The 23,286-nt window shown below is 46.7% G+C and overlaps 1 protein-coding gene across 1 annotated transcript in view; it reads left to right on the forward strand.

Annotated features, from left to right (window-relative positions):
- Positions 1-23,286, forward strand: part of FANCM (FA complementation group M) — a 70,841-nt gene that overhangs the window by 20,840 nt on the left and 26,715 nt on the right. Inside the window, exons 5-12 of the mRNA XM_056851080.1 lie at positions 4,845-4,976; positions 9,220-9,352; positions 10,974-11,093; positions 12,357-12,455; positions 14,196-14,368; positions 16,485-16,691; positions 17,544-17,778; positions 22,600-22,757. Coding sequence (XP_056707058.1) covers positions 4,845-4,976; positions 9,220-9,352; positions 10,974-11,093; positions 12,357-12,455; positions 14,196-14,368; positions 16,485-16,691; positions 17,544-17,778; positions 22,600-22,757 — 1,257 coding nt within the window. The remainder of the gene's footprint in view (positions 1-4,844; positions 4,977-9,219; positions 9,353-10,973; positions 11,094-12,356; positions 12,456-14,195; positions 14,369-16,484; positions 16,692-17,543; positions 17,779-22,599; positions 22,758-23,286) is intronic.

Below are 23,286 nucleotides of genomic sequence, written 5' to 3' on the forward strand. Positions count from 1 at the left end.
CCCCTCTGCCCCTGGAGACTTCTCTGCTGAGCTGAAAGGAGCCTGCCGCGTGCGTGCGCGCGCCCCCACCCCATGCTCCGGGGCAACAGCCCAGCCTGGGAGACTCCCCAGCAGCTGATAAGGCTTCAAAGCGAGACCCAGCCGGGCGCCCGGGCCAAGGGGCCGGGGGCTGCATGGAGCGGGTCGCCGGGGGCTGCAACAGGGCGCCCGCCGAGCCACCCGGGGGCTTCTCTCCCTCCCTCCCTCCCTCCCTCCCGCCCGGGAGATCTCCTTGGGAAGAAGCCCCCCGGCGCAGGGGTGGGGGATCCCGAACTCACCGGGCGGCACGTCCACGCGGTGCCCCCTGCCCACGCCCTGCCAGAAGCGGAGCAGCCGCCCCCCATCCTCCTCCTCCTCCTCCTCCGTGCCCAGCCGCTCCAGCTGCTCCAGCGTGATGACCCCGGAGCCCGCCTCGGTCTCCGCCCCGTTCAGGCAGCAGGGAGCCTGGCTCTGCATCGCCCCTGGCTGCACCCCCTGCCTGCCTGCCTGCCTGCCTGCCCGGGCTCCGCTTTATACCTCCTCCGGGGAGGGGGGGAGGGGGGGAGGCGCCGCCAGCTGCATCGTGGTCAGCCCGGAGGGGAGGGAGGCGCTCCTGGCATGATGCACGCCTCTTCTCTCCAGGATCGGCGCTGTGCAACACAAGCAGGAGGAGGCCTGCTGCAGCCGCCTTGTTCGGGGGCTTCCTGGGGGCCCCTGGCTGGACTGGAGGGGCCTGGTGTAGGATGCAAAAAGCCACTCGTTCTTGGGCCAGATTCAACCAAGAACTGAGACGGCTCAGGTTTTTAGGAGCAAGAGGGTAATTTATTTTGCTAGCAAGGGAAACGTTTGCCGCTCATGGCCAGAAAATAGGAGTCTTCCGACTGTCACACCTTTTTTTTCTCAGTTTTTATACAATTTCGAAGTCCTTTGTCCTTTCAGATTTCATGATGCGGTATAATGTGCCCACCCCATGAGCTCGATTTACTAACTTGTTGATTTTGTACCTTCTTGTATCAAGCACTGACGTAGTCTTTTAAGATAAGGTATTTTTACAGAAGTTTCGGCAGAAATTTTAGCAGAAGTAAAATTTTGTTAGGTTATACTGCTCCCTACTGGCTTATATCAATAAAGGAAGCCACAGCCTTCAATTTGCAAGATCTGAGCAAGGCTGTCAAAGATAGGACATTTTGGAGGACTTTCATTCCTAGGGTCGCCATGAGTCGGAAGCGACTTGACGGCACTTAACACACACACACTGGCTTATATGGATAACTACAGCTTACAAATATTATTTTAATAAAATGATGTTATCTTATAAACTTGTGCCTTCATAGAATAATACTTTTGGTGCTCCCATATTCTTTATATATCTTGTGAATGGCTAACATGCTAGGATTAAATCAAATAAATTGAAATTCTACACTTCCCTCGCTGGGTCTGATCCAGCAGGGCCTTTCTGATGTTCTTATGCTCGAGGGCAATGGGAACTCCCCCTGTCCTGCTGAAACGTCCCCAGATCTGTTCCCACATCCTTCCCTACAGAAATGCTGGTGGGCTGCAGTGGGGGGGGGGCGCTTCACGAAGAAGATTTTTATACCCCACTTCTCTCCACCTTTAATGAGTTTCAAAGCGGCTTACGGTCGCCTTCCCCACCCCTCCCCACAACAGGCACCTGGTGAGGTAGGTGGGGCTGAGAGAGTTCAGAGAGAACTATGCCTGGCCCAAGCTCACCAGGCTGGCTGCATGTGGAGGGATGGGGAAACCAACCCAGTTCACCAGATTAGAGACCGCCGCTCTTAACCACTATGCCATGCTGGCTGGGACTCATGCCTCATGCGCTCCTAGTCATGATGCATGCATGTCCTCTCCAGGATCAGAGGAGCATGCCTATTATGTTAGGTGCTGTGGAACGCAGGCAGGAGAATGCTGCTGCAGCCGTCTTGTTTGTGGGCTTCCTAGAGCAAAGCTTCTTAAACTGCGGGTTGCAACCCCATATGGAGTCTCGTAACTGAATGTGGGGGTCCGCAAAAAAAAAAGATATCAGTAAACGTTTGATTTATGTACCTATTTTTTTTTAAGGATCATTTATTCTTACAATAAAAGAAAAAGGGGAAAAACCCTACATATATCATTACTTTGAAAAAATCAAATATTGGTGATACAAATTATTTAAAAAAAACCTAAACTAAAACAGTGCTAATATTACTAAAATACCCATAGCACTTAATCAAATAATATTCTGTTTATCTATTTAACTAAAATCCACATTATTATTATATCCCTCCCTCTCTACAAATTACACATTAGAATGCTTTCTCCATCCTTAAAATTGTTGAATTCCAGCAAGCATCAAGTTCTTCGGTATTTTTATCGTCCTTATAGTACGTCAGCTTAATTATAGGTTTCTTTAACCTTGTTGAGCCAGTTATTTAAGTCAGGGAATTTATTGCTTTTCCAGTTTCTCACAAAATTTGTTCTAGCAACTGTTAACCTATGAAGAAACATAAGTCAAATATCCTTTGGTTTGTTTGGAATTTTTTTTAATAAAATTATTTCTGGTCTTACTGGAATAACAATTTCAAGACCATTGGATATGATTTCAATCACTTTCCTCCAATATGTTTGGGCTCTACTGCAGCTCCACCACATATGTAGAAATTCTGCACCAGCTGAACCACAATACCAACATTTATTAGCATTTTTATCCAAGTTACATTTTTTGAGCTCTGCTTGGGGAGAGATGCCGCATATGTGTCATCTTAAATAAATTTTCTCTAAATGCAAGACTTATTGTAAAATCTAAACCCTTTGTGAGTATAAAGTTCCATTTCTTTTCATCCAACTCATAACCAAATTTTTTATTCCATTTCTTTTGAAAAGGGGGGTTAATAAATCTATTTTTTGTACTAATATTCCTTATAACTTACAGAGATTTTAAATGATTTTAATAATTGTTCAAATTCGTTAAGGATTCTGGGTACCAGCTTGCCCTTCTTGATCAATTGTGCTAAATTACTTCTTATTTGAAGATACTTAAAGGGGACCAATACTTTTTTTACTTCCTCCTGGATCGATTTGTGTACCTATTTTATATACCTATATTCCTGGGGTTGCATAAAAATTTCTCGGGCGAAAAGGGGCCGCAAGTGGGAAAAGTTTAAGAAGCCCTTCCCTAGAGACATCTGGTTGGCTTCTGTGTGAACAGACTGCTAGACTTGGTGGGCCTTCTTGGTCTGATCCAGCATGCTCCGAGGGCAACAGGAATTCTCCCCATCCCGCTGAAACATCCCCAGATCTGTTCCCATCTCCTTCCCTGTGGAAAGGCTGGTGGGCTGCGAAGAGATCCTGCAGTCCAGGAGGCCTGGGGCTTCTTGGGGGCTTCTTCACTAAGAAGAGGAGTTGGTTTTTTATATCCCGCTTCTCTCCACTTTTAAGGAGTCTCAAAGGGAAGGCCTTCCCTTTCCCTCCCCTCCCCACAACAGTCACCTTGTAAGGTAGGTGAGGCGGAGAGAGCTGTGACTAGCCCAAGGTCACCCAGCAGGCTTCATGCGGAGGAGTGGGGTAACCAACCCAGTTCTGCAGATTAGAGTCTGCCGCTCTTAACCACCGCACCATGCTGGCTGTCTTGGTTTGTCATTTTGGGTCAGTCAGTTTACAGGGCAAAGCCTCAAATAACTTTCTGACCTATATTTTTTTCCCTTTAGAAATAAGCAGGAGCCTGCCAGAGAAATAAGAGCAGGGGAAGTTAGAGTGTTGTTTCTAAGTAGGTTATGTTTGCTGAAGTTATTAGTTTTAGTATTAAGCGCCAGGTGACGGGATGTTCCCATCTGTCTTAATAATCCTTCTTGGTTTGTTTTACAGCAGACGATTAGATCAGGCAGCGTTACTAGCCAGGTGTATTCTGGCCATATTGCTATCTTACTTTTGAAAACTAGGTCAGAAGGTGGAACGAGAGAAATGAGAACATTTAAGACCTACATTTCACATTAGAAATAGCCCCCCCCCCAAGATAGATATGTGACCATATGAATATTCATATTTAAACAATGTTTAGAATGAATTAACATGTTTTAATTGTAATTTAATGACCTGGATGGTAGACCAGCCACTGAACAGGAGTCAATAGAAAAACAAAATCACACCCCTATACTCAATTGTTATAGTATGAACTCAGTATAGGTATAACAATAAATAGCTCAGAAGGTAAGTACAGTATTCTTTGTTATTAGTCACAAGTATAAAGCACAAACCAAATAATCACAATCCTGTATAACATCAAGATCAAAAAGAAAACCTCTCCTGTGCAATCCACTAATAGTCCAATATGCTGTGTCCACTTGTAGTCAGCAATTCTCCCAGTTCAGGGGATAACGTAGCTTCCCAGCCACAAGGTAGAAATGTCCTTGTCAATTTCAGACTGTAATGAAGAGCAGGTGCTTGGCCAAGGTGGTTCAGCATTCCACATGTATAAATCTTCATAGCATGACTGACACACGCCCAGCAGATCAAATCTCCAGTAGTCAAATCAGAAGCCCGATGGGCAAAAGCCCTGTCTGGCCCCACCCACTTCAGGCGGGCACCAGGAAAGGTATCAGTGGCTTCCATGTCACCTGTGGACACCACGTTGGGGGCCCCTGTATTAAAGCAATCCCCTTCATGCTTGCACGTGGGTGTGCAGCGTGAACCCTGAATAATCTGTTTTATTTCAGTGGGGAACTCTTTGGTTGTGGTGAGAGCAGCTGCCGGGTTTTGCTGTTGCTGATAGATAAAGGGTTAGCGTGGAGGTATTCATCAGACTTCTTACACGTTCTTTTCTTTGCTTGCAGGTCCTGGAATCTTTTGCTGGCCGACTTATTCGGTTCCGGGTTTTAGCCCAGCGAGATATTTCTGCTCTCACAAAGTATCAAATAATCCTAGCAAGAGATCAGTTCAGGAAAAATCCTGCAACCTGTGTTACGGTAGATATTGCTTGGTAATGTAATCTTACTATGGAAGTTTCTTTTCCTCCTTTTTAATCAGTAGTAGTTAACCAGTATTTAATAGCATGTAGTGGTTTTTGGTGTTGAAAATTACTTCTAGCATTGCCTCAGCAACCCAGTCCTACAAAGTACATCATTAGCACTGATGGGAGAAGGAGATGGGGGCTGAAAGGTAATGTCTTCTGGAGAGAACTGGTGGGGGAGGGGAAGGGAGGATCTCCTGCTTCGCAGTTGAGCCCCTCTGCCAACATGTGGCCTGCCACGGAGTCCCCAGTTATTCTGCAGGCTGCTACAATTAGAATCAGGCAACGGCTGACTTGTGGCGACGTGGTAGGGTTTTCAAGGCAAGAGATGTTCAGAGGTGGTTTGCCGTTGCCTGCCTCTGTGCAGCGACCCCTGGGCTTCTTTGGTGGTCTCCCATCCAAATACTACCCAAAGCCAACCCTGCTTAGTGTCTGAGATTTGATAAGATCGTGCTAGCCTGGGCCACCCAGTTCAGGGTTACCTACCCATTTTGCTGTTTTTCTCTTCATTAAGGATGTATTTCCAGTGTTTGGGAATCATAGACAGTCTGAATCTGTTACAGATATCACCAAATTAGTTTAATTTACAGTGGGTACATATGCAGTGGGGCTTACAGAAATTCATGTACATACATTCTTTTTTATCACTGAGTTCACTCTGGAGGATCACGGGAAGCTATTTTTCTTCTAACATGTAGACTTGCCTTATGGAAGGGGAGCTTGTTAACAGGGGAACTTCCAGAGAAGGGAGGGATGGGTAAAAGAGACGGCCTGTACCCGTGAGCTCCTGAAGGTTGAAATTTTGCTGTCTCAGCCCCAGTTCAGCCAGTCAAATGTCAAGATGGAAAATCCCAGGGGGGAAATGTCTATATGTGGAATGGAGGCCCCTTGGGTGTTCAGAGAGGTCTCTTACCCTGTACTGTTTCTCATGTATGCAGGGAGCTAACCTGCACGCGTTCCACTTGCAACACTTTCCTGGGAATAAGTCCCATTGAAGAAAATAGGACTTCTTTCCAAGCAGACCTGCTTAGGTTTGCGTCTTAAAATACCAGCGTCTCACATGGTTAATGTTAATTCAAGATTCTCTTATACTTTACACCAGGTTTTTCCGCCAAGGGCCATTTGGATATTTATAACATCATTCACGAGCCATACAAAATTATCAACTTAAAAATTAGCCGACCAAGCCCCAAGCAGGTAGCTGCCCCAGATGACCCCCCCGCGTGTGGGCAAGCAGGCAGGCATCCAACCGGTGGTGCACTCACCCACCTGGAGGCACAGGATGGTCTGTTGCACCAGCTGGGCGTAGCCGTCCAGCCACACGCTGGAGTTGCTCCTGCTCCACATGGTCGGAGCCGGATTCTACAGCCAGCTCCTGCTACCTCCATCTCCAGGGATGAAATGAGAAGACTCTGGCTAAGAACTCACCCCTGCGCGTTCTGACCCTGCCCCCTTTAGAATCATAGAGTTGGAAGGGACCACAAGGGTCATCTAGTCCAACCCCCTGCACAATGCAGGAAATTAACAACTACCTCCCCCGACATCCCCAGTGACCCCAACCCTCCCCCCGCCATGCAGGATCCCACAATAAGAGCACTCTCGACAGATGGCCATCTAGCCTCTGCTTAAAGACCTCCAAAGACTGGGACTCCACCACCCTCCAAGGCAGCACATTCCACCGTCGAACAGCCCTCACCATCAGAAAGTTCTTCCTAATGTTTAGGTGGAATCGCTTTTCTATTAGTTTAAATCCATTACTCCGTGTCCTAGTCTTTGGAGCAACAGAGAACAAGCTAGTTCCCTCATCAACATGACATTCCTTCAAATATTTAAACATGGCTATCATGTCTTCCCTCAACCTTCTCTTCTCCAAACTAAACAAACCCAACTCCTTAAGTCTCTCATCATAGGGCATGGATTCCAGACCTCTGACCATTCTGGTCGCCCTCCTCTGGACACGCTCCAACTCTTCAACATCCTTCTTAAATTGTGGAGCCCAAAACTGGACACAGTATTCCAAGTGAGGTCTGACCAATGCAGAATACAGTGGTAGTATTACTTCCCTTGATCTAGACACAATACTCCTATTGATGCAGCCCAGAATTGCATTGGCCTTCTTAGCCGCCATATCACACTGTTAACATGTTCAGTTTGTGGTCCACTAAGACTCCCAGAGCTCTTTCACACGTACTGTTGTCAAGCCAACTCTCTCCCATCCTGTATCTGTGCCTTATGTTGTTTCTGCCTAGGTAAAGTACTTTACACTTCTCCCTATTGAAATCCCTTTTATTGCTTATGGCCCAGCTCTCCAGTCTATCAAAGTCATTCTGAACTCTAACCCTACCCTCCGGGGTATTAACTACCCCTCCTAACTTGGTGTCATCTGCAAATTTGATTAGCATGCTCTCTATCCCATCATTCAAGTCATTTATAAAAATATTAAATAGTACCGGTCCCAGGACCCTGTAGCACCCTACTGGTCACTCCTCTCCAGGATGAAGTTGTGCCATTAACACTTTGGGTTTGGTTGGTCAACCAATTCCCAATCCACCTAACAGTAGCAGTGTCCAGCCCACATTTTACTAGCTATGTCCAGTGTCCAGCCCACATTTTACTAGCTTTGTTTCAAGAAGATCATGGGGGACTTTATCAAAGGCTTTACTGAAATCAAGGTACACTACATCTACAAGGTACATTTAACCCCTCCATTGTTGCCACTTCCTCCCCCAGCCCTCTTGTAGTACAGAGGGAATATGTTTCTCCATGGCCCAGGTGGGAAAGGGTTAACACAGTTTCTTGGGCGGTCGTAGCAGCTCCATAGCTAATTATTCTTCTGCAAGGGGGGGGAAAGGTTCCTTTTTTTGGCAAAACAAACTCACATCCGCCTTGAATAGAGGCTATTCCTGTCTGTGGGAGGGGGTGGATCGCCAGGCTTAGATCCTTCTGAGCTAGAGATCTGCCAGGACCCACGAAGGGCCAGACCAAATAACTTCTCAGACCTTAAACGGCCACTGGGCCTGACATTCTCCACCCCTGCCTTACATGAATTAATTAAATGCCACTCAGCTTTACTGTGATACACCTTTGGTAAAGCATGAACGCGTGAATCTGCTTTCTTTCTGAGTCACCTTCTTGGTGTATCACGTATGGTCTCCTCTAACTGGCCGCAGCTCCCCATTGTCTCGGGCGGAGGGCTTTCACATCCCTTGCTGCCTGATATTTTGAGTTGGAGTTGCCAGTGCAACCGGCCCTTGTTACTTCAGGGGAGTTTAGGCACGTCCGGTCAGCCCTTCTCCTTACTCTGAGGCGATACTCTATGGTAGGGCAAATGCTGTACCCCTGAGGCATGGTGCCACCAAATAAGGTAGCTAATGCTTCTCAGGTTATATTCTGAGGGCCTTGGTATGATCGCAGAGCAGGCCCCCGACGTGGGGAAGGTCCTAGGCTCAGCCTTTACCTACACACTTCTCCCTCTCCCATAATGCTAGAATGCGGGGTCATCTGCTGAAGCTGAAGGGTGAGAGATTCAAAACAAATAAAAGGAAGTATTTCTTCACACAACACATAGTTAAATTGTGGAACTCCCTGCCCCAGGATGTGGTGATGGCTGCCAACTTGGAAGGCATTAAAAGGGGTGTGGACATGTTCATGGAGGAGAGGGGTATCCATGGCTACTAGCCAAAATGGATACTAGTCATGATGCATACCTGTTCCCTCCAGGTGGTGTGGAACGCAGGCAGGACAATGCTGCTGCAGCGGTGTTTGTGGGTTTCCTGGAGGCATCTGGTTGGCCGCTGTGTGAACAGTCTGCTGGACTTGGTGGGCCTTGGTCTGATCCAGCAGGGCTTTTCTTATGTTCAAAGGATTTTGAGTGGCAGAGCTAAAAGTCCTCTCTGCCTGAGACCTAAGAGCTGCTCCCCATCAGAACGTACAATACTGGGCCCAATAGGCTAAAAAAGTGATTTGTATAAACCCAGCTTCATATGCTGATATTCCCCAAATTTGTTTCTGAATCATAATCTACCAGCCAATTCTGACACTGAAACAGCTGTTATCTCTCAGCCATGAGATAAGCCTCCTGTGGATGAGATTCGCGTTTGGTTTTATCAGGTTTCCCCCCCACCCCTACATTTCATAGAGAAGATCAACCATTCCTTGGGGTGTGTAAAACATGTATAATTGGATTTGTTGTCTCCTAGGGGGTGCAGCAAGGGATAATAGAAGGAGATTTTGCTCTTTGTATTAGTCTGTATCATGGTTACGAGCTGCTGCTGCAAATGGGAATGCAGTCATTGTATATCTTCTTATCTGGAATTATGGACGGAACCAAAGGTAAGGGTGGCCTTTGCAAGGAAACCTACTTTAGCTTCTTCCCTAAATCAGCTGTTGGCATGTAGGGAAGTACTGGATATGTAACGCTTCTTTGCAGATAGCTAGAAACCACCCTAAATGCTTGCATTTTAAGCTTAATCTTTGAAAATATTTGGCAAATATGGGAAATAGAGGCAATGGCTGTAATCTTCCACTATGACTTATTAAACATTTTAGTTGATCAGATAAATTTGCTCATTGCAAAATCTCAACTTCAGAGCATTTTGAGGAGCTTTTCTTTGGGATCTTAAAATTTCAGTGACAAAGTGTAGGGGTGTGAGAACTTTTTATTTGTTTGCGCTATTTGTAGTCCACCTTTCTCACAGGGACTCAAGGCGGATTACAACTGAAGCAAAGCACCAGTGTTCACACAACACATTAAACAATGCAAAAATTACATAGTTGGATCCTTCTTACAGCATGCTGTACACAGTAGCATATACCACAGTCCAATTTAAGCCACAAAAGGCAATATTATGAGAAGGAAAAGATGTCAGATTTGGAATGAAGAAGAGTTGGTTTTTATACCCCGCTTTTCTCTATCTCTAAGGAGTCTCAGAGAGGCTTACAATTGCCTTCCCTTCCCACCCCCCACAACAGACACCTTGTGAGGGAGGTGGGGCTGAGAGAGTTCGGACAGAACTGTGACTGGACCAAGGTCACCCAGCAGGAAATCGAACCCAGTTTTCCAGATTAGAATCTGCCGCTCATATGGAGGAGAGGGGAATCGAACCCGGTTCTCCAGATTACAGTCTGACTCTCTTAACCACTACGCCACTCGGGCTCTCTGAATAATCATCACCAGATTGAGAGCTTCTTTAAAAAAATTAAAAACCATTTATCAATGTTATGTGAGTTCTAAGTTAAAAAGCCCTGGTTACTTTAGCTTGAGCGTGTTTGAAAGGCTTGAGTCTGTGTACAAGATCCTTGCCTCTGCTGAGACGGGGTTGGGGGTACGAAGAGCAGGGCCTCCGGGCAGGTTAATGTGGGTCTTATTGTCAGGCAAAACAGAACAAAGTTATCCCTTTCCTGTCAAGGGAGGAAGTTCAGTCTGTTGTGATGAAGACTGGAAGAAGAGCCAATCCACGTTGCTGTTAATTGTCGAAAATTGGTCCATTGGGTATACTGACAAGCTTTTTTTGCCTAAGTAATTCTGTTCCAGAGAATGCTAATTCTGGCATCTTGATGGCATGATGTAGCCTTGCCTGGGTCCAATCGAGATGAATAGTGGCGGAAGAACCATCAAGTATAGGAAGGCACCATGGAGGAGAAATTTGTGCCTGGGCAGGTGGGGTGGGGACCAAGGGAAAGCTGTGCCAAGCCAAAGGGGTTTTAGCTGGATTTTGTGGTGATAGATTCCTTCTGTCTGTGGAAAATGGAGCAGCTTCTTTTTGCTCCTATCAGTACTTGACAAAGACCAGCTTGTTCAGTCACGTAAACATTCTCAAACTGCATTAATCCTGTGAAATGGTGTCACGTTATGGCTGATCTGTGGCTTTGTGTCTTATGGCTGGTGGTCTGCGGGAGGAAGCGCAGAGCAGGTGTTCAAGTAGCCTCTTCTAAGTACATGTCTCTCTTTAAGGTATGACTCGTGCCAGAAACGAACTGAGGCGGAACGAGGAGTTCATGGCGTTGTACGGCCTGCTTGAAGGCATGTTTGCAAATCCATCTGAGACTTCAGCAAACGGCAGCATGAGATCAGGTTGGCATTTTTGTTTCCTTCTCAGAACACAGCAGTGCAGTTTACAGTGATCGCTGACTCTGCTGAAGGACAGCCAGGTTCGAGTCCAGGACAATCTTAGAGACCAACAAGGTTTTCGGGGTATGAGCTTTCAAGAGTCAAAGCTACCACAAAGGGCTTATACCATGGAAATCGCATTGGTCTCTGAGGTGGACTCAAATCTAGCTGTTCTACTGCAGACCAACACTGCTACCGTTGGGAACTGTCTGCTGGAGGATAAATGAACATTTCAAATGCAGGCTGAAACCTGTGATCAGGTGGCTAAGCTGAAACTAAATCCAAGCAAGACACAGGTGATACTGGTTGGGAAGAGTAATTTTTAAGAGAGATTGGATCCGCTTAGTGATGTGGGTGTTCTGGAAAGAGTTGGTTTTTATACCCCAATTTGATGAAGATGAAGAGTTGGTTTTTATACCCCAATTTTCTCTCCCTTAAGGAGTCTCAAAGCAGTTTACAATCGCCTTCCCTTTCTCTCCCTACAACAGACACCTTGTGAGGTAGGTGGAGCGGCGAGAGCTCTAAGAGAACTTGACTAGCCCAAGGTCACCCTGCAGGCTTCATGTGGAGGAGTGCGGAAACCAACCTAGTTCACCAGATTAGAGCCCGCTGCTTATGTGGATGAGTGGGAAATCAAACCTGGTTCTCCAGATTAGAGTCCACCGCTCTTAACCACTACTCCACACTGGAAGGGCCTTACCAGTCACATTTCCCCTCTATGTATGTGTGTGTGTGTGTTAAGCGCCATCAAGTAGCAACTGACTTACAGCAGTCACTCGAGGGTTTTTCAAGGTAAGAGATATTCAGAAGTGGTTTGCCATTGCCTGCCTCTGCGTAGCGACCCTGGACTACCTCAGGGCAGGAGAGACCTGGACTAACCGGGGCAGGAGAGACCTGACGAGATTGGCTAGCCTGGGCCATCCAGGTTAGGGCTGCGTTTCCCCAGAGGGGAGGGACATCAGATATGAGGGACAGCCATTCAGTTGTTTAGTTTCAAGTTTCAATTTAGTTTTAAACAAATGTATTCCTTTATTGTTCTTTTATTTTATTTTTAAAAAGAATCCTCAAATATATCTTACAATTTTATTGTTTCTAAGTTTTCTTACTGAGGTGCTAAAATGTTCTTGTTCTGGTCTGAATGGAAATATTTCATGAGGTGGATGATAAATATAAAGAGGCTTAAAATCTTTGGATTTAACAAAAAACGATGAATTTTTGGGGTTACAGGAAAGGAAAAATTGAAACCGTTCATCTATAGTCACCCAAAGTTAAAGAAATTAGAAGAGGTTGTTGTAGAACACTTCAAATCCTGGAAGGAACATGGAGGTAGGTCTTAGATGGAGTGGAAATGATTTGATCTGAAATTGTTGATTCGTAGTGTTGGCATTCACCCACCCACATGGCAATGGGAAAAATTACATGCCTGCATTCTCTTTCCTTGTGTTTTCTGCTTCGGATGCGTTTAAAGTCTGTATTCCATTCTTACTTTTCACAATTTGCTATTCAAATTCCCTCCGCACCTGCTTCAGTGGAGGCTTTTGGTGGTGTGTCTGTACCTCAGGGATAAAACTTTTTTCCCCCCTGCTGAAGGTCCCAGGTTCAATCCCCGGCATCAGCAGGTAGCAGGATCAGGTAGCAGGTGATATGAAAGTGATATTGCCTTTCTCTTCCTGAGATCCTGGAAAGCAGGTGTCAGTCTGAGTATTGACCTTGGTAGACCAAGTGTCTGATTCAGTATAAAGCAGTTTCATGTGCATGTATATGGCATGCAGAAGGTCCCAGGTTCAATCCCCGGCATCTCCTGTTTAGTAGGTGTTGCGAAAGACCTCTGCCTGAGACCCTGGAGAACTGCTGCCAGGCAATACTGACCTTGATAAACTAATGGTCTGATGCTTATGTCCATGCAGCTGCATTGTGTAAAAAGCTTCTGACATTTTGAAAAATGCTCCGTTTCGGCAAGATTTCCGTTTGTCCCCAAAGCAGTCTCCTTTCTCTTCAGAACTGATTTTACAGCCCATTTGATTAATGATGAGCTCTGTCCCTTTTTAATCAAAACAGATGAACAGAAAGGAGGGTCAGTGAGGAAACAGCAAACGAAACAGAAAGGTCTTCATCCCCAGCTGTCAAAAGACAGTGATAGAGGGGCACAGACGAATCTCCCTGGAAAGGGAATGCCACAGTGTTGGTGCCACAACCAAGAAGGCTGTTTCTTGAGTAGCCATCCATCTAGGCTGAAATGGTGGGGGTACTTGCAGCAGGGCCCCTAAAGATGATTGAAGGGATTGGGGTGGTTCATTTGGGAGTAGGCAAGGTATGCTGGTTCCAGGCCGAAAAGGGTTTTCAACGCCAATCCCAGCATTTTTAATTGAACCTGTAAGCAGTGAAGTGATAGGGTCTCTACGACTCACTCCAGTCAGCATTCTGGCTTCAGCATTCTGTACCAGCTGCCGTTTCTGAACACTCTTCAAGGGCAGCCCCACGTAGAGCACATTGCAGTAGTCTAATCTAGCTGTTACCATGTACCACAGTGGCAAAATCTTTTTTTACCCAGGGAACGCTGCAGCTGGCTCACCAGCCAAAGCTGGTAAACGATGCTCTTTGCCACTACTACCACCTGCTCATCCAACAGGAGGCTTGGGTCCAGCAGAACCCCCAAGCTATGTTTGTGGCTTCTTGGAGGCACCTGGTTGGCCACTGTGTGAACAGACTGCTGGACTTGATGGGCCTTGGTCTGATCCAGCAGGGCCTTTCTTATGTTCTTATGTTCTTATGACCTGCTTGGTTAGTGTTCTGGATGGGGTTGCACTCCCCTCACCGCAGTAACCTCAATTCCATCCCAAGGCCCCCTAGAGGCTTCCTGTTCTGGTATTGCATGACCACAAAAGTTCCCACACGTGCATCATGCTAGTTGTCTATAAAGATAACTAGCCTGCTGATTATAAAGCCTGCAGTCTTTTAGTGACACCGATAGGAATTTGGGCTTTGCAGCTGGTGCTCTGAATCTCTGTCTTGTGGTAATTTGTGTGTTTGTTTTTTTAATTCTCTATTGAATAGGCCAGAGGCCAGCTGAAAGCAAACCTGCCGATACCAGAGTCATGATCTTCTCCTCTTTCCGCGACAGCGTTCATGAAATTGCGGAGATGCTGAGTCGGCACCACCCAGTCGTGAGGGTCATGACTTTTGTGGGGCATTCAACAGGGAAGAACGCAAAAGGCTTCACACAGAAGGAGCAGCTTGAGGTAAGGAGACAAAATGACTGGACATTAAAAAAACACACCAGAATTTAGGCCCTGGTCACTACTGCACACATTATCCCTGGTGGCTGTAAAACCATCACTTTTGCCCAAACCTGTAGTATTCCTGCATTTTGAAAATTTCAAAATTAGGCTCTCCTTATGTACCTAGAACCAAGCTTAAGCATGCAGCATAAATCCATAGCAATTAATATGCTGATTAGTGACACACACACACCCCAGTGTTTAACAGGATGCCTTTTAAAATTATGCTGTGGTGGCAGCTAATGATGAGGCAACATCCAATCAGCAGCCCTGCTGAGCAAAAGCCCCACATGGCCCCTCCCACTGAAGCGGGTCGTGCCTTTGAGTGACTATACTCTTAGAATGGACCACTTCCTGAGAAGTGATATGTTATCTTAGTCACCTACTAAGCAGGACTCAACGACTTTACCTACTTTTAAAAAGCAAGTCTTTTTATTGATATACTTCTAGTAAATACGTGTAAATGCAAGTTATAGAGTCTTTACATTCAGTTACAATGTATGCAGTAACAATGTATTCAGTTATAATGTATGCAGTAAAGCAAGCAAGTCTTACATACTATTCAGATTTAAAATCCAACTTTTAAAATATAACAGATAAGTCTGATTTAGTTCAAAGTATCTAACTCACAATATCTAGAATAAAATATGTTAGAGCCATACATACCGATATCATCTTTGAGATTATTTTACTAAACTATATACAATCAGTTTTGAGCTTTGTGATCACTCTATATACTCAATTTTAACATCATTCTCATCTCCAGCATAAAACGCTTTCATTACATTCATTTATGAATCAATAGTATAATGTTTACATGTTTAAATCATAAACACAATTATTGCTTATATTGCACTATGTCATCATTAGTTAGCATTGAATAGCCTTGTAGTGTGGAGGGTGGAGAGCATCTCTATTCATGATGTCATTGGAAGGGCAGGAAGACCGTCTATAGCTGAAAAAAATACGCAAAGGGCTCTGCTCTTCTCCATTGAAATGGCTGGAGAAGGTCAGGAAAAAATAGGAAAAGCTTAACAAGTCAGTCAGCTCTGACCCTGCTATATTTGCCAGTATATTTCAGAAACATAAGCCTCTGGTTCAATATTTCCGGAAACATAAGCCTCTGGTTTAATATTTCCAGGCTTTCTTTCCTTCTTAAAAAGTAACTAAAACTTCTGCTATTGTCGTGGTGCAGGCAAGGAGCGAGGGCTGTAAGTTGTAAGCGTAGTCTGGGGAACAGTCAAAGGTCATTCACAGTGAAGGCAGAGTCCGAGATATCAATACAGGCAAGGGAAGTCCAAGGTGTTAGTCAGAGCCAGTCCAAGAAGTCAGGTACCAGGAATCCAAAGGATAGCAGGGAAACAAGGCCGGTACACCAGGAGGTTGGTGACAAGTTGCTTGCACAACAGCCAAGCCTAACTGATGGCTTAAATCCCTTCCCCTGCTGCTGTAGCAGAGCCAGCTGATGCTGATGAGGCTGAGTTCACAGGTGGTGCTTCAGCCCTGCTCTTCCTCATCACTGCTACTGGGGAGGTTCCTGTGTAAAGCCTTCAGCCTAGCACTCTGCCGTCTCTGCTGCATTGCCAGACGAACCTGATTTCTGCTCCAGTGGCCTTGGCGAGGCCTCTGGAGACACTGTATGTTGCAAGGTGTCAGGTCCAACTGGAGTCCTTGAGCTGGCAGGCTGCAGGCATGGTGAGTCATCTCCTGACTTTGGCTGATCCTCTATTCTGGCCTCTACTTCCTCTTCGTCAGGGGAGGTCTCTGCAGGCTGACTCATGACAGCTATATAGTTTGCAGTTTAGTTTGTTGTTTGTATGTGTAGTTTTAGTTTTATAGTGAATTATTTCTGCATATGTACAACTCAATATCATAGTTCATGTGCTGTAAGATGTCAGAGACTGTAACACCACTTCCTAAAAAGACCTGATGGGCGCCAGGAAAGGTATCGGTGGGCACCGTGCCACCTGTAGGCGCCACGTTGGGGGCTCCTGCTGTAAAGTACAGGCAGACTAAGCACACGATGGAAAATATTTCTGTAAAGCGACATTTTCAAGTGGTTCAGTCTTTTTTTTAGGTGGTAAAACACTTCCGTGCGGGCGGCTACAACACGCTGGTCTCCACGTGTGTGGGAGAAGAAGGGCTGGACATTGGAGAAGTCGATCTCATTGTCTGTTTCGATGCTCAGAAAAGCCCGATTCGCCTTGTCCAGCGCATGGGTCGAACCGGACGCAAGCGGCAGGGCCGGATAGTTGTCATCCTTTCGGAAGGACGGGAAGAACGAGTAAGCCGAGAAAACAAAAAGGAATCCACCCCTCATTTATGACACTGAACAGCAAAACAGACATGGAAATTGACATAAATTTGATCGTTCTCACTTCCCCTGTCACATTCATCCAATCCTAAGACTTGCTGTGCCAGAAAATGCTCAGAAAGTGAAATATTCCCATCACAGCATCCGACCAATGTTTCTGTGTGCTTGGATGTGGTTTGTGAATAGGCAGAGAAGGGGGCTGATTTAAATAAAAGCAATATAAACCATCAAGAAAAGAATACTGATTTAAATTAAATATTTTCGCTTTATTATTTGGATGCTTCCAAAATAAAAGTGCATTCTAATTTGTTACAACCATTAAAAAATGATTTTGATTTAAGACTGAATAGAAGTTGTATACAACTTCAGAGGGTAGTCTGAGAGCCAGCATGGTGTATTGGTTAACAGCGGCAGACTCTGATCTGGAGAACCGGGTTTGTTTCCCTACTCCTCCACATGAGCAGTGAAGGCTAATCTGGTGAATCGAATTTGTTTCCCCACTCCTCCACATGAACCCATCTGGGTGACCTTGGGCTAGTCGCACTCTCTCAGCCTCACCTACCTCACAGGGTGTCTGTTGTGGGGAGGTTAAAGGAAGGCAATTGTGAGCCGTTTTGAATCTCCCTTAATTGGCAGAGAAAGTCAGCATATAAAAGCCAACTCTTCTTCTAAATCAAAATCTGCGGTAGTTCTCCAAAAAAACAACAACAAAAAAAACCCTAGCATGGCTTGTCCATACAGAAGGCTTCCTTAATTTTATCTTTAAGAATTGAGTGCAGGTAACCAGTTCAATAACTTCCAGATTCTTTTTTTCCCTTTTAGACTTATAACCAAAGCCAGTCGAATAAAAGAAGCCTTCTCAGAGCGATTTCTGAAAACAAAGTGCTCCGCTTGTACCAGCACAGTCCGCGAATGATTCCCGAAGGCGTAAATCCCAAGATGCACAGGGTACTGGTCACACCACCGGAACCTGAGCAAGACGCTTCCCCACCCAGCCCCACAGAGGGAAGAGCAGTTGCCCTGCAGCGGAAGTGGCTACCCGGTTACGCTGGCCCCGGTAAGATGGGGTGCCAGTTGTGGGTTTTGTGCTGACGCCAAGGTGTGTTTTTTCCCCTCTGGAATTTGTGATTGCCCATTGACATTGATTGGCCGTAGATTTGGGACAGACAACATATAGTATTTTTTTAAAAAAAATACAGAGCAATGAATCAATGGGATTCAGGTGTGGGGATCTGCTGGCTGAGGGTCAGAAGCAGATTGCCCGTGAGTGGCAGTTTCTGGGGCTTAATGCCATGCCTTGCTTGTGAGCTTCCCAGGAGCGGTGGGTGGTGGTGGTGGGACCTGTGTTTGTTTATTTATTTTGTGATTTCTAGCCTGGCCAAGGCCAGGCTCAGGGTGGGTAACATCAAAGTACATCAAAACATCCACAGTAAAATTAATTATAATTTCTAAAATTAAACAGGGCGTAGAGGCCGAGGCCTTCATAAGAACTTTGGAAGAGCCCTGCGGGATCAGACCAGTGAGGGTCCATCTAGTCCAGCATCCTGTCTCACACAGTGGCCAGCCAGTTCCTTTGGAGGACCAACAACAGGGCACAGAGGGCAAGGCCTTCCCCTGATGTTGCCTCCTGGCACTGGGACTCAGAGGTTGACTGCCACTGGACATGGAGGTTCCTTTAAGTCAGTCATCACCCAAGCAAGAATTGCTCTTGCCTCCTGGCTGGCTGTTCTTTATATTCCAGAAAAAAATATTCCTGCAACTTAGGTGTTAGTTGAAGTGCTTTTTTTATTGCTCTGCTAAGCGTGGCCTCAGGGCCTCTTTCGTTGGTGGAAGGCCCCATCTTTCGCTGAGCAGAGTGGATGCAGCCCAGCGCCTGTCAAATGAAGAGAACACGACAGACTAGAAAGAATACGAAAGAAAGTAAAACAGATGTGGACGAGGCACGGACAATTCGCTGTTGCTGTTCTGTACAGATTGTGTTCAGGGAGAAAGACCTGGGGGTAGAACAAGCCAAAGCACGTTTTCTTCTGAGAGCAAGCACTTGAGAGACAGAGATTGGAACGACAGCCTCTCTCTTGGGTGAGCCAGCACTGTCTTTGTCACAAAGGAAAGAAGCCCCGTGCTTGGGAAAATAAAAGCCCCCAACGAGCAGGAAATTGGCCAGCAAATGGATAAGGGGCTGTTTGGAGAGACCTGTTTTTCATCGACCTGACAGAACAAGTGTCTGTTGTCGTGCCGAGTCTGCTGCGGTGGTCCGCTCCTGCAGCTCAATGCCAAGCAAATTGTCAGCCTCCATGGTCAACAAACTGTTCTTCTCGTGTCTAGTGAAGTGTTTGTCACAGTTCTTAACAGGGCCCCTCTTCCTGGATCACCTGTAAGATCAAGGCAAGCGTGTGCGTCAGAACTGGCAAGTCTTCTGATTGGTTCACGAAAAGGAAAATGCCAGCATAGCACAGCTCTGTGTCCCTCAGAAGGTGTGTGGCAAAGAGTCTCCTTAGATATAAGGAAAACCTGCCTGCTCTCAGAGTCAGGGTATGTGTAGCCCAGGCATTCCCATTGTCCATCTGGTGATCCTGTGAAGCAAGCATTGCTAGACTTTCCAGAGCAGTGGTGTCAAACATATGGCCCCGGTGCCGGATTCGGCCCTATAAGAGCTCTTAAGAGCTGAGACAGATGACCCCCCCCAGCTCACAATCTAGGATGGCGAGGTATGGCCCAGCCCGACCAAGTGATATTCCTCCTTCCTCTGGAGGTGGTAAGCTCTCCTTCCCTGGAGGCTTTTAAGAAGAAGTTAGATGGCCATCTGTCAGCAATGCTGATTTCATGACCTTAAGCAGCTGATGAGAGGGAGGGCATCTTGGCTAACTTTTGGGCATGGAGTAGGGGTCACTGGGGCTGTGCGGTGGGGGGGGAGGTATTTGTGAAATTCCTGCATTGTGCAGGGGGTTGGACTGGATGACCCTGGTGGTCCTTTCTAACTAGGATTCTATGATTCATGTCATATCCGGCCCTCGTAACAATTGAGTTCGACACCCCTGCTCCAGAGGTTCATGAAAGAATACTTTGGCAGTTCAGCTGGTATTTTTAGCTTGTGTCTTAAGCTTGATGGCCAGGGAAAGTAAGTTTAAAAAAAAAGAAAAGTTCCAGCACACAACCTTTAAAAGCTGCCTGTCCTGTGAGGGAGACTGCCCGTGACAGACGCAATAATCACTTGATCCGTCTGGGACAGGAACACCAAGTCGATTCTTGTCGGGATTGTCTAAAATTCACTAAACAGGCTCACCACAACCAGTCCTAGGAACATAAGAAGAGCTATTCTGGGTCTAGTAGGGGTGTCAAACTTAATTGTTACGAGGGCCGGATATGACATGTCACTTTGTCCGCCGTGCCGTACCTTGCCAGCCCCGATTGAGAGGGGGGTGGGGCAGGGGTGGCTGCCTCAGCCGTCTCAAGGGCCGGATAAGAGCTCTCAAGGGGCCGGATCCAGCCCGCCAGCCTTACGTTTGACACCTCTGGTTTAGTCCAACGTACTGTTTTGAACAGTCATTTTGTCTCCAAGCGCCCGCTTCGGAACACGCTCTCTGGTTGACTTTGATGGCTCTCTCCCAGTCGTCAGTGGCGATGGGGCCTCTGCCGTAGGTACCAATGAGCTCCTCAAGCGCGCTTCTTCACTTGACCTGTCATCAAGACCCGCTCAGGGTGGATCCAAGCTCGATGCCAAGATGAGCAAATGAGCTCACGTTTCCTCTTCAGATCCAGAGACGGCGACAAAGAGGGGCAAGAGGCAATTGACAGTTCTTTCCCAAAGTGCTTACCATGATGACGGGCTCTCCACAGAATTACTCCTCGCAACAGCTTGCGATCTGCCTGAACAGAAGTAGGCACCGCGGAACCAATCGTGGAGAAGTTTCAGGAAATCTTACCCATCTCCCTTGGAATAGACAAGGTTCAAGGTTCAGTTTACTGCATATGGCCAAAGGCCATTGTGTTTGTGTTAAGTGCCATCAAGTCATTTCCGACTCATGGCGACCCATGTCCTCCAAAACATCCTATCCTTAACAGCCTTGCTCAGATCTTGCAAACTGAGGGCTGTGGCTTCCTTTATAGAGTCCATCCAACTCTTGTTGGGTCTTCCTCTTTTCCTGCTGCCCTCAACTTTTCCTAGCGTGTCTGCCTTTTCTAGTGACTCTTGTCTTCTCACAATGTGAACAAAGTATGACAGCCTCAGTTTAGTCATCCGCTCACTCCCCAGACTGAGGTGTTCTTCTGTGACCCCCACCAATACCATCTGCCTCACTTTCTCAGTCTCTGGTCACACAGTTCTGGTCACCACACCTAAAAAAGGATATTGCAGAGGTTGAGAAGGTGCAGAAAAGAGCAACCAAAATGATTAGGGGACTGGAGCAACTGCCCTATGAGGAGCGGTTAAAACACTTAGGGCTATTTAGCATGGAAAGAAGGCGGCTGAGGGGAGACATGATAGAGGTCTATAAAATTATGCATGGTTTGGAGAGAGTGGACAGGGAGACGTTTTTCTCCCTCTCCCATAATACTAGAATGTGGGGTCATCTGCTGAAGCTGGAGGGTGAGAGATTCAAAACAGATAAAAGGAAGTATTTTTTCACACAACGCATAGTTAAATTGTGGAACTCCCTGCCCCAAAATGTGGTGATGGCTGCCAACTTGGAAGGCCTTAAGAGAGGAGTGGACATATTCATGGAAGAAAGGGGTATTCATGGCTACTAGTTAAAATGGATACTAGTCTTGATGCACACCTATTCTCTCCAGGATCAGAGGAGCATGCCTATTATTTTGGGTGCGGTGGAACACAGGCAGGATGGTGCTGCAGTCGCCTTGTTTGTGGGCTTTCTGGAGGCACCTGGTTGGCCACAGTGTGAACAGACTGCTGGACTTGATGGGCCTTGGTCTGATGCAGCAGGGCCGTTCTTATGCTCTTATCAAGGGACTGCTCAAGATCCTGTCTGACCTGCAGGAGGTTGCCTGAATGTTGCCTCCCCCACCCGTTTGGGGCTGCCTCCCTCTGCTCTTTGCCCTACATCAGCCCCTGTGGCAAAGGATCTGGAGACTGCCCCTGTCTCTTCTCAGGCACCTGATCCTTCTGCTTCTGCTGTGGGTGGTTCCCCAGACTCTGGATCCTCAGGCAAGGCCTACAACTGCTGGTCAGCCCCCAAAGCCAGTTTCCCCATCAAAGGACCTAGAAGTTACTCAGACCCAGTGTAACCTGCTTCTATCGGGCTGTCACCAACTAGTCATTAAGAGTATCTCCTGCTGAATGATTAGAACTGTTTGTTGTGTTGCTGCTGAAGGTTTCATGCCTCAGTTTCATGTCTCCCATTTTGCTCACCCTGGCTAATGTAGGGAATGAATAAATGCCCTCATGTACTATGGGGATGAAGGACTCAGCAGAGTTGTACTTCCAGGTCACAATTTCTCCACAGTGCCGACTATTTCTTCGTTTTGCGATAAGGAGGCATGATTTCTGATACAGCAGAGGAGGGGCCGTGGCTCAGTGAACAGGGCATCAGCTTAGCAAGCAAAAAGTCCCAGGTTTCATCCCTCAGATCTCCATTTTGAGAAGGTCAAGTAACAGGAGATGTGTTGTGAAAAGACCCTTGTCCTACTGCTGCCAGTCAGAGGGGGCAGGACTGGCCTTGAGAGGCTCAGGGAGGGGCGTGTGACTTGGTAGGAAGCAGCTTCCTGTGTTCAGGCGCAGTCCCATACCCTTTTCAGCGCAGACCACATCTTGTAAACCTTCAAATGACAGAGGAATCCTTTGACAGGCCAACCGTGGCTGGGGTCTCTGTGTAAGATAACAAAAATATTCTAAAACCGATTTTCTTTTGTCTTCTCTCAACAGGTGCAAAGCAAACTGATTCCTCTGAAGGCTGGTGTCTTACAGCAGAAGAATTTGAAGTGTGGAATCGCTCATATAGAGTGAAAGCAGAGGATGGAATCAAACAACCAGTAATGCCTCAAAGTAGTTTTGAAACACTGAAAGACGGGGAGGAGAAAAGGGTAAGTCGCACCGTGATGGACCGTTCACACACGTGATGCATTCTGGTTCAAACCAGTTCTGTCACATGAAACTCTCCTCAGCCAGGAGAAAACTGTCTTCATTAAGGGCGACCCTACTGTGGAAGTGATTAGTACGTTGGACTAAAAATAATAATGATCATGGGGTGTAAATCTCCCCCCTCCCCAAAATAAGAGCATTTTATGCACAGGCACAGACAATGAACTTACCTTCATTGTGGTGAACTGGCAGTTGTAGCCAGTGCTTAGCACCAGGAGTGGGATGGGAATCCCCCTTGTGAGTCTCAGCCTCTAGCGTGGTGTAGTGGTTAAGAGCAGTGGTTTGGAGCGGTGGACTCTGATCTGGAGAACTGGGTTTGATTCCCCACTCCACATGAGCGGCCGAGGCTAATCTGGTGAACTGGATTTGTTTCCCCACTCCACATGAAGCCAGCTGGGTGACCTTGGGCTAGTCACAGCTCTCTCAGCCTCACCTACCTCACAGGGTGTCTGTTGTGGGGAGGGGAAGGTG

This window comes from Euleptes europaea, chromosome 6 (genome assembly GCF_029931775.1).
Source record: "Euleptes europaea isolate rEulEur1 chromosome 6, rEulEur1.hap1, whole genome shotgun sequence".
Taxonomy (NCBI): Eukaryota; Metazoa; Chordata; class Lepidosauria; order Squamata; family Sphaerodactylidae; genus Euleptes; species Euleptes europaea.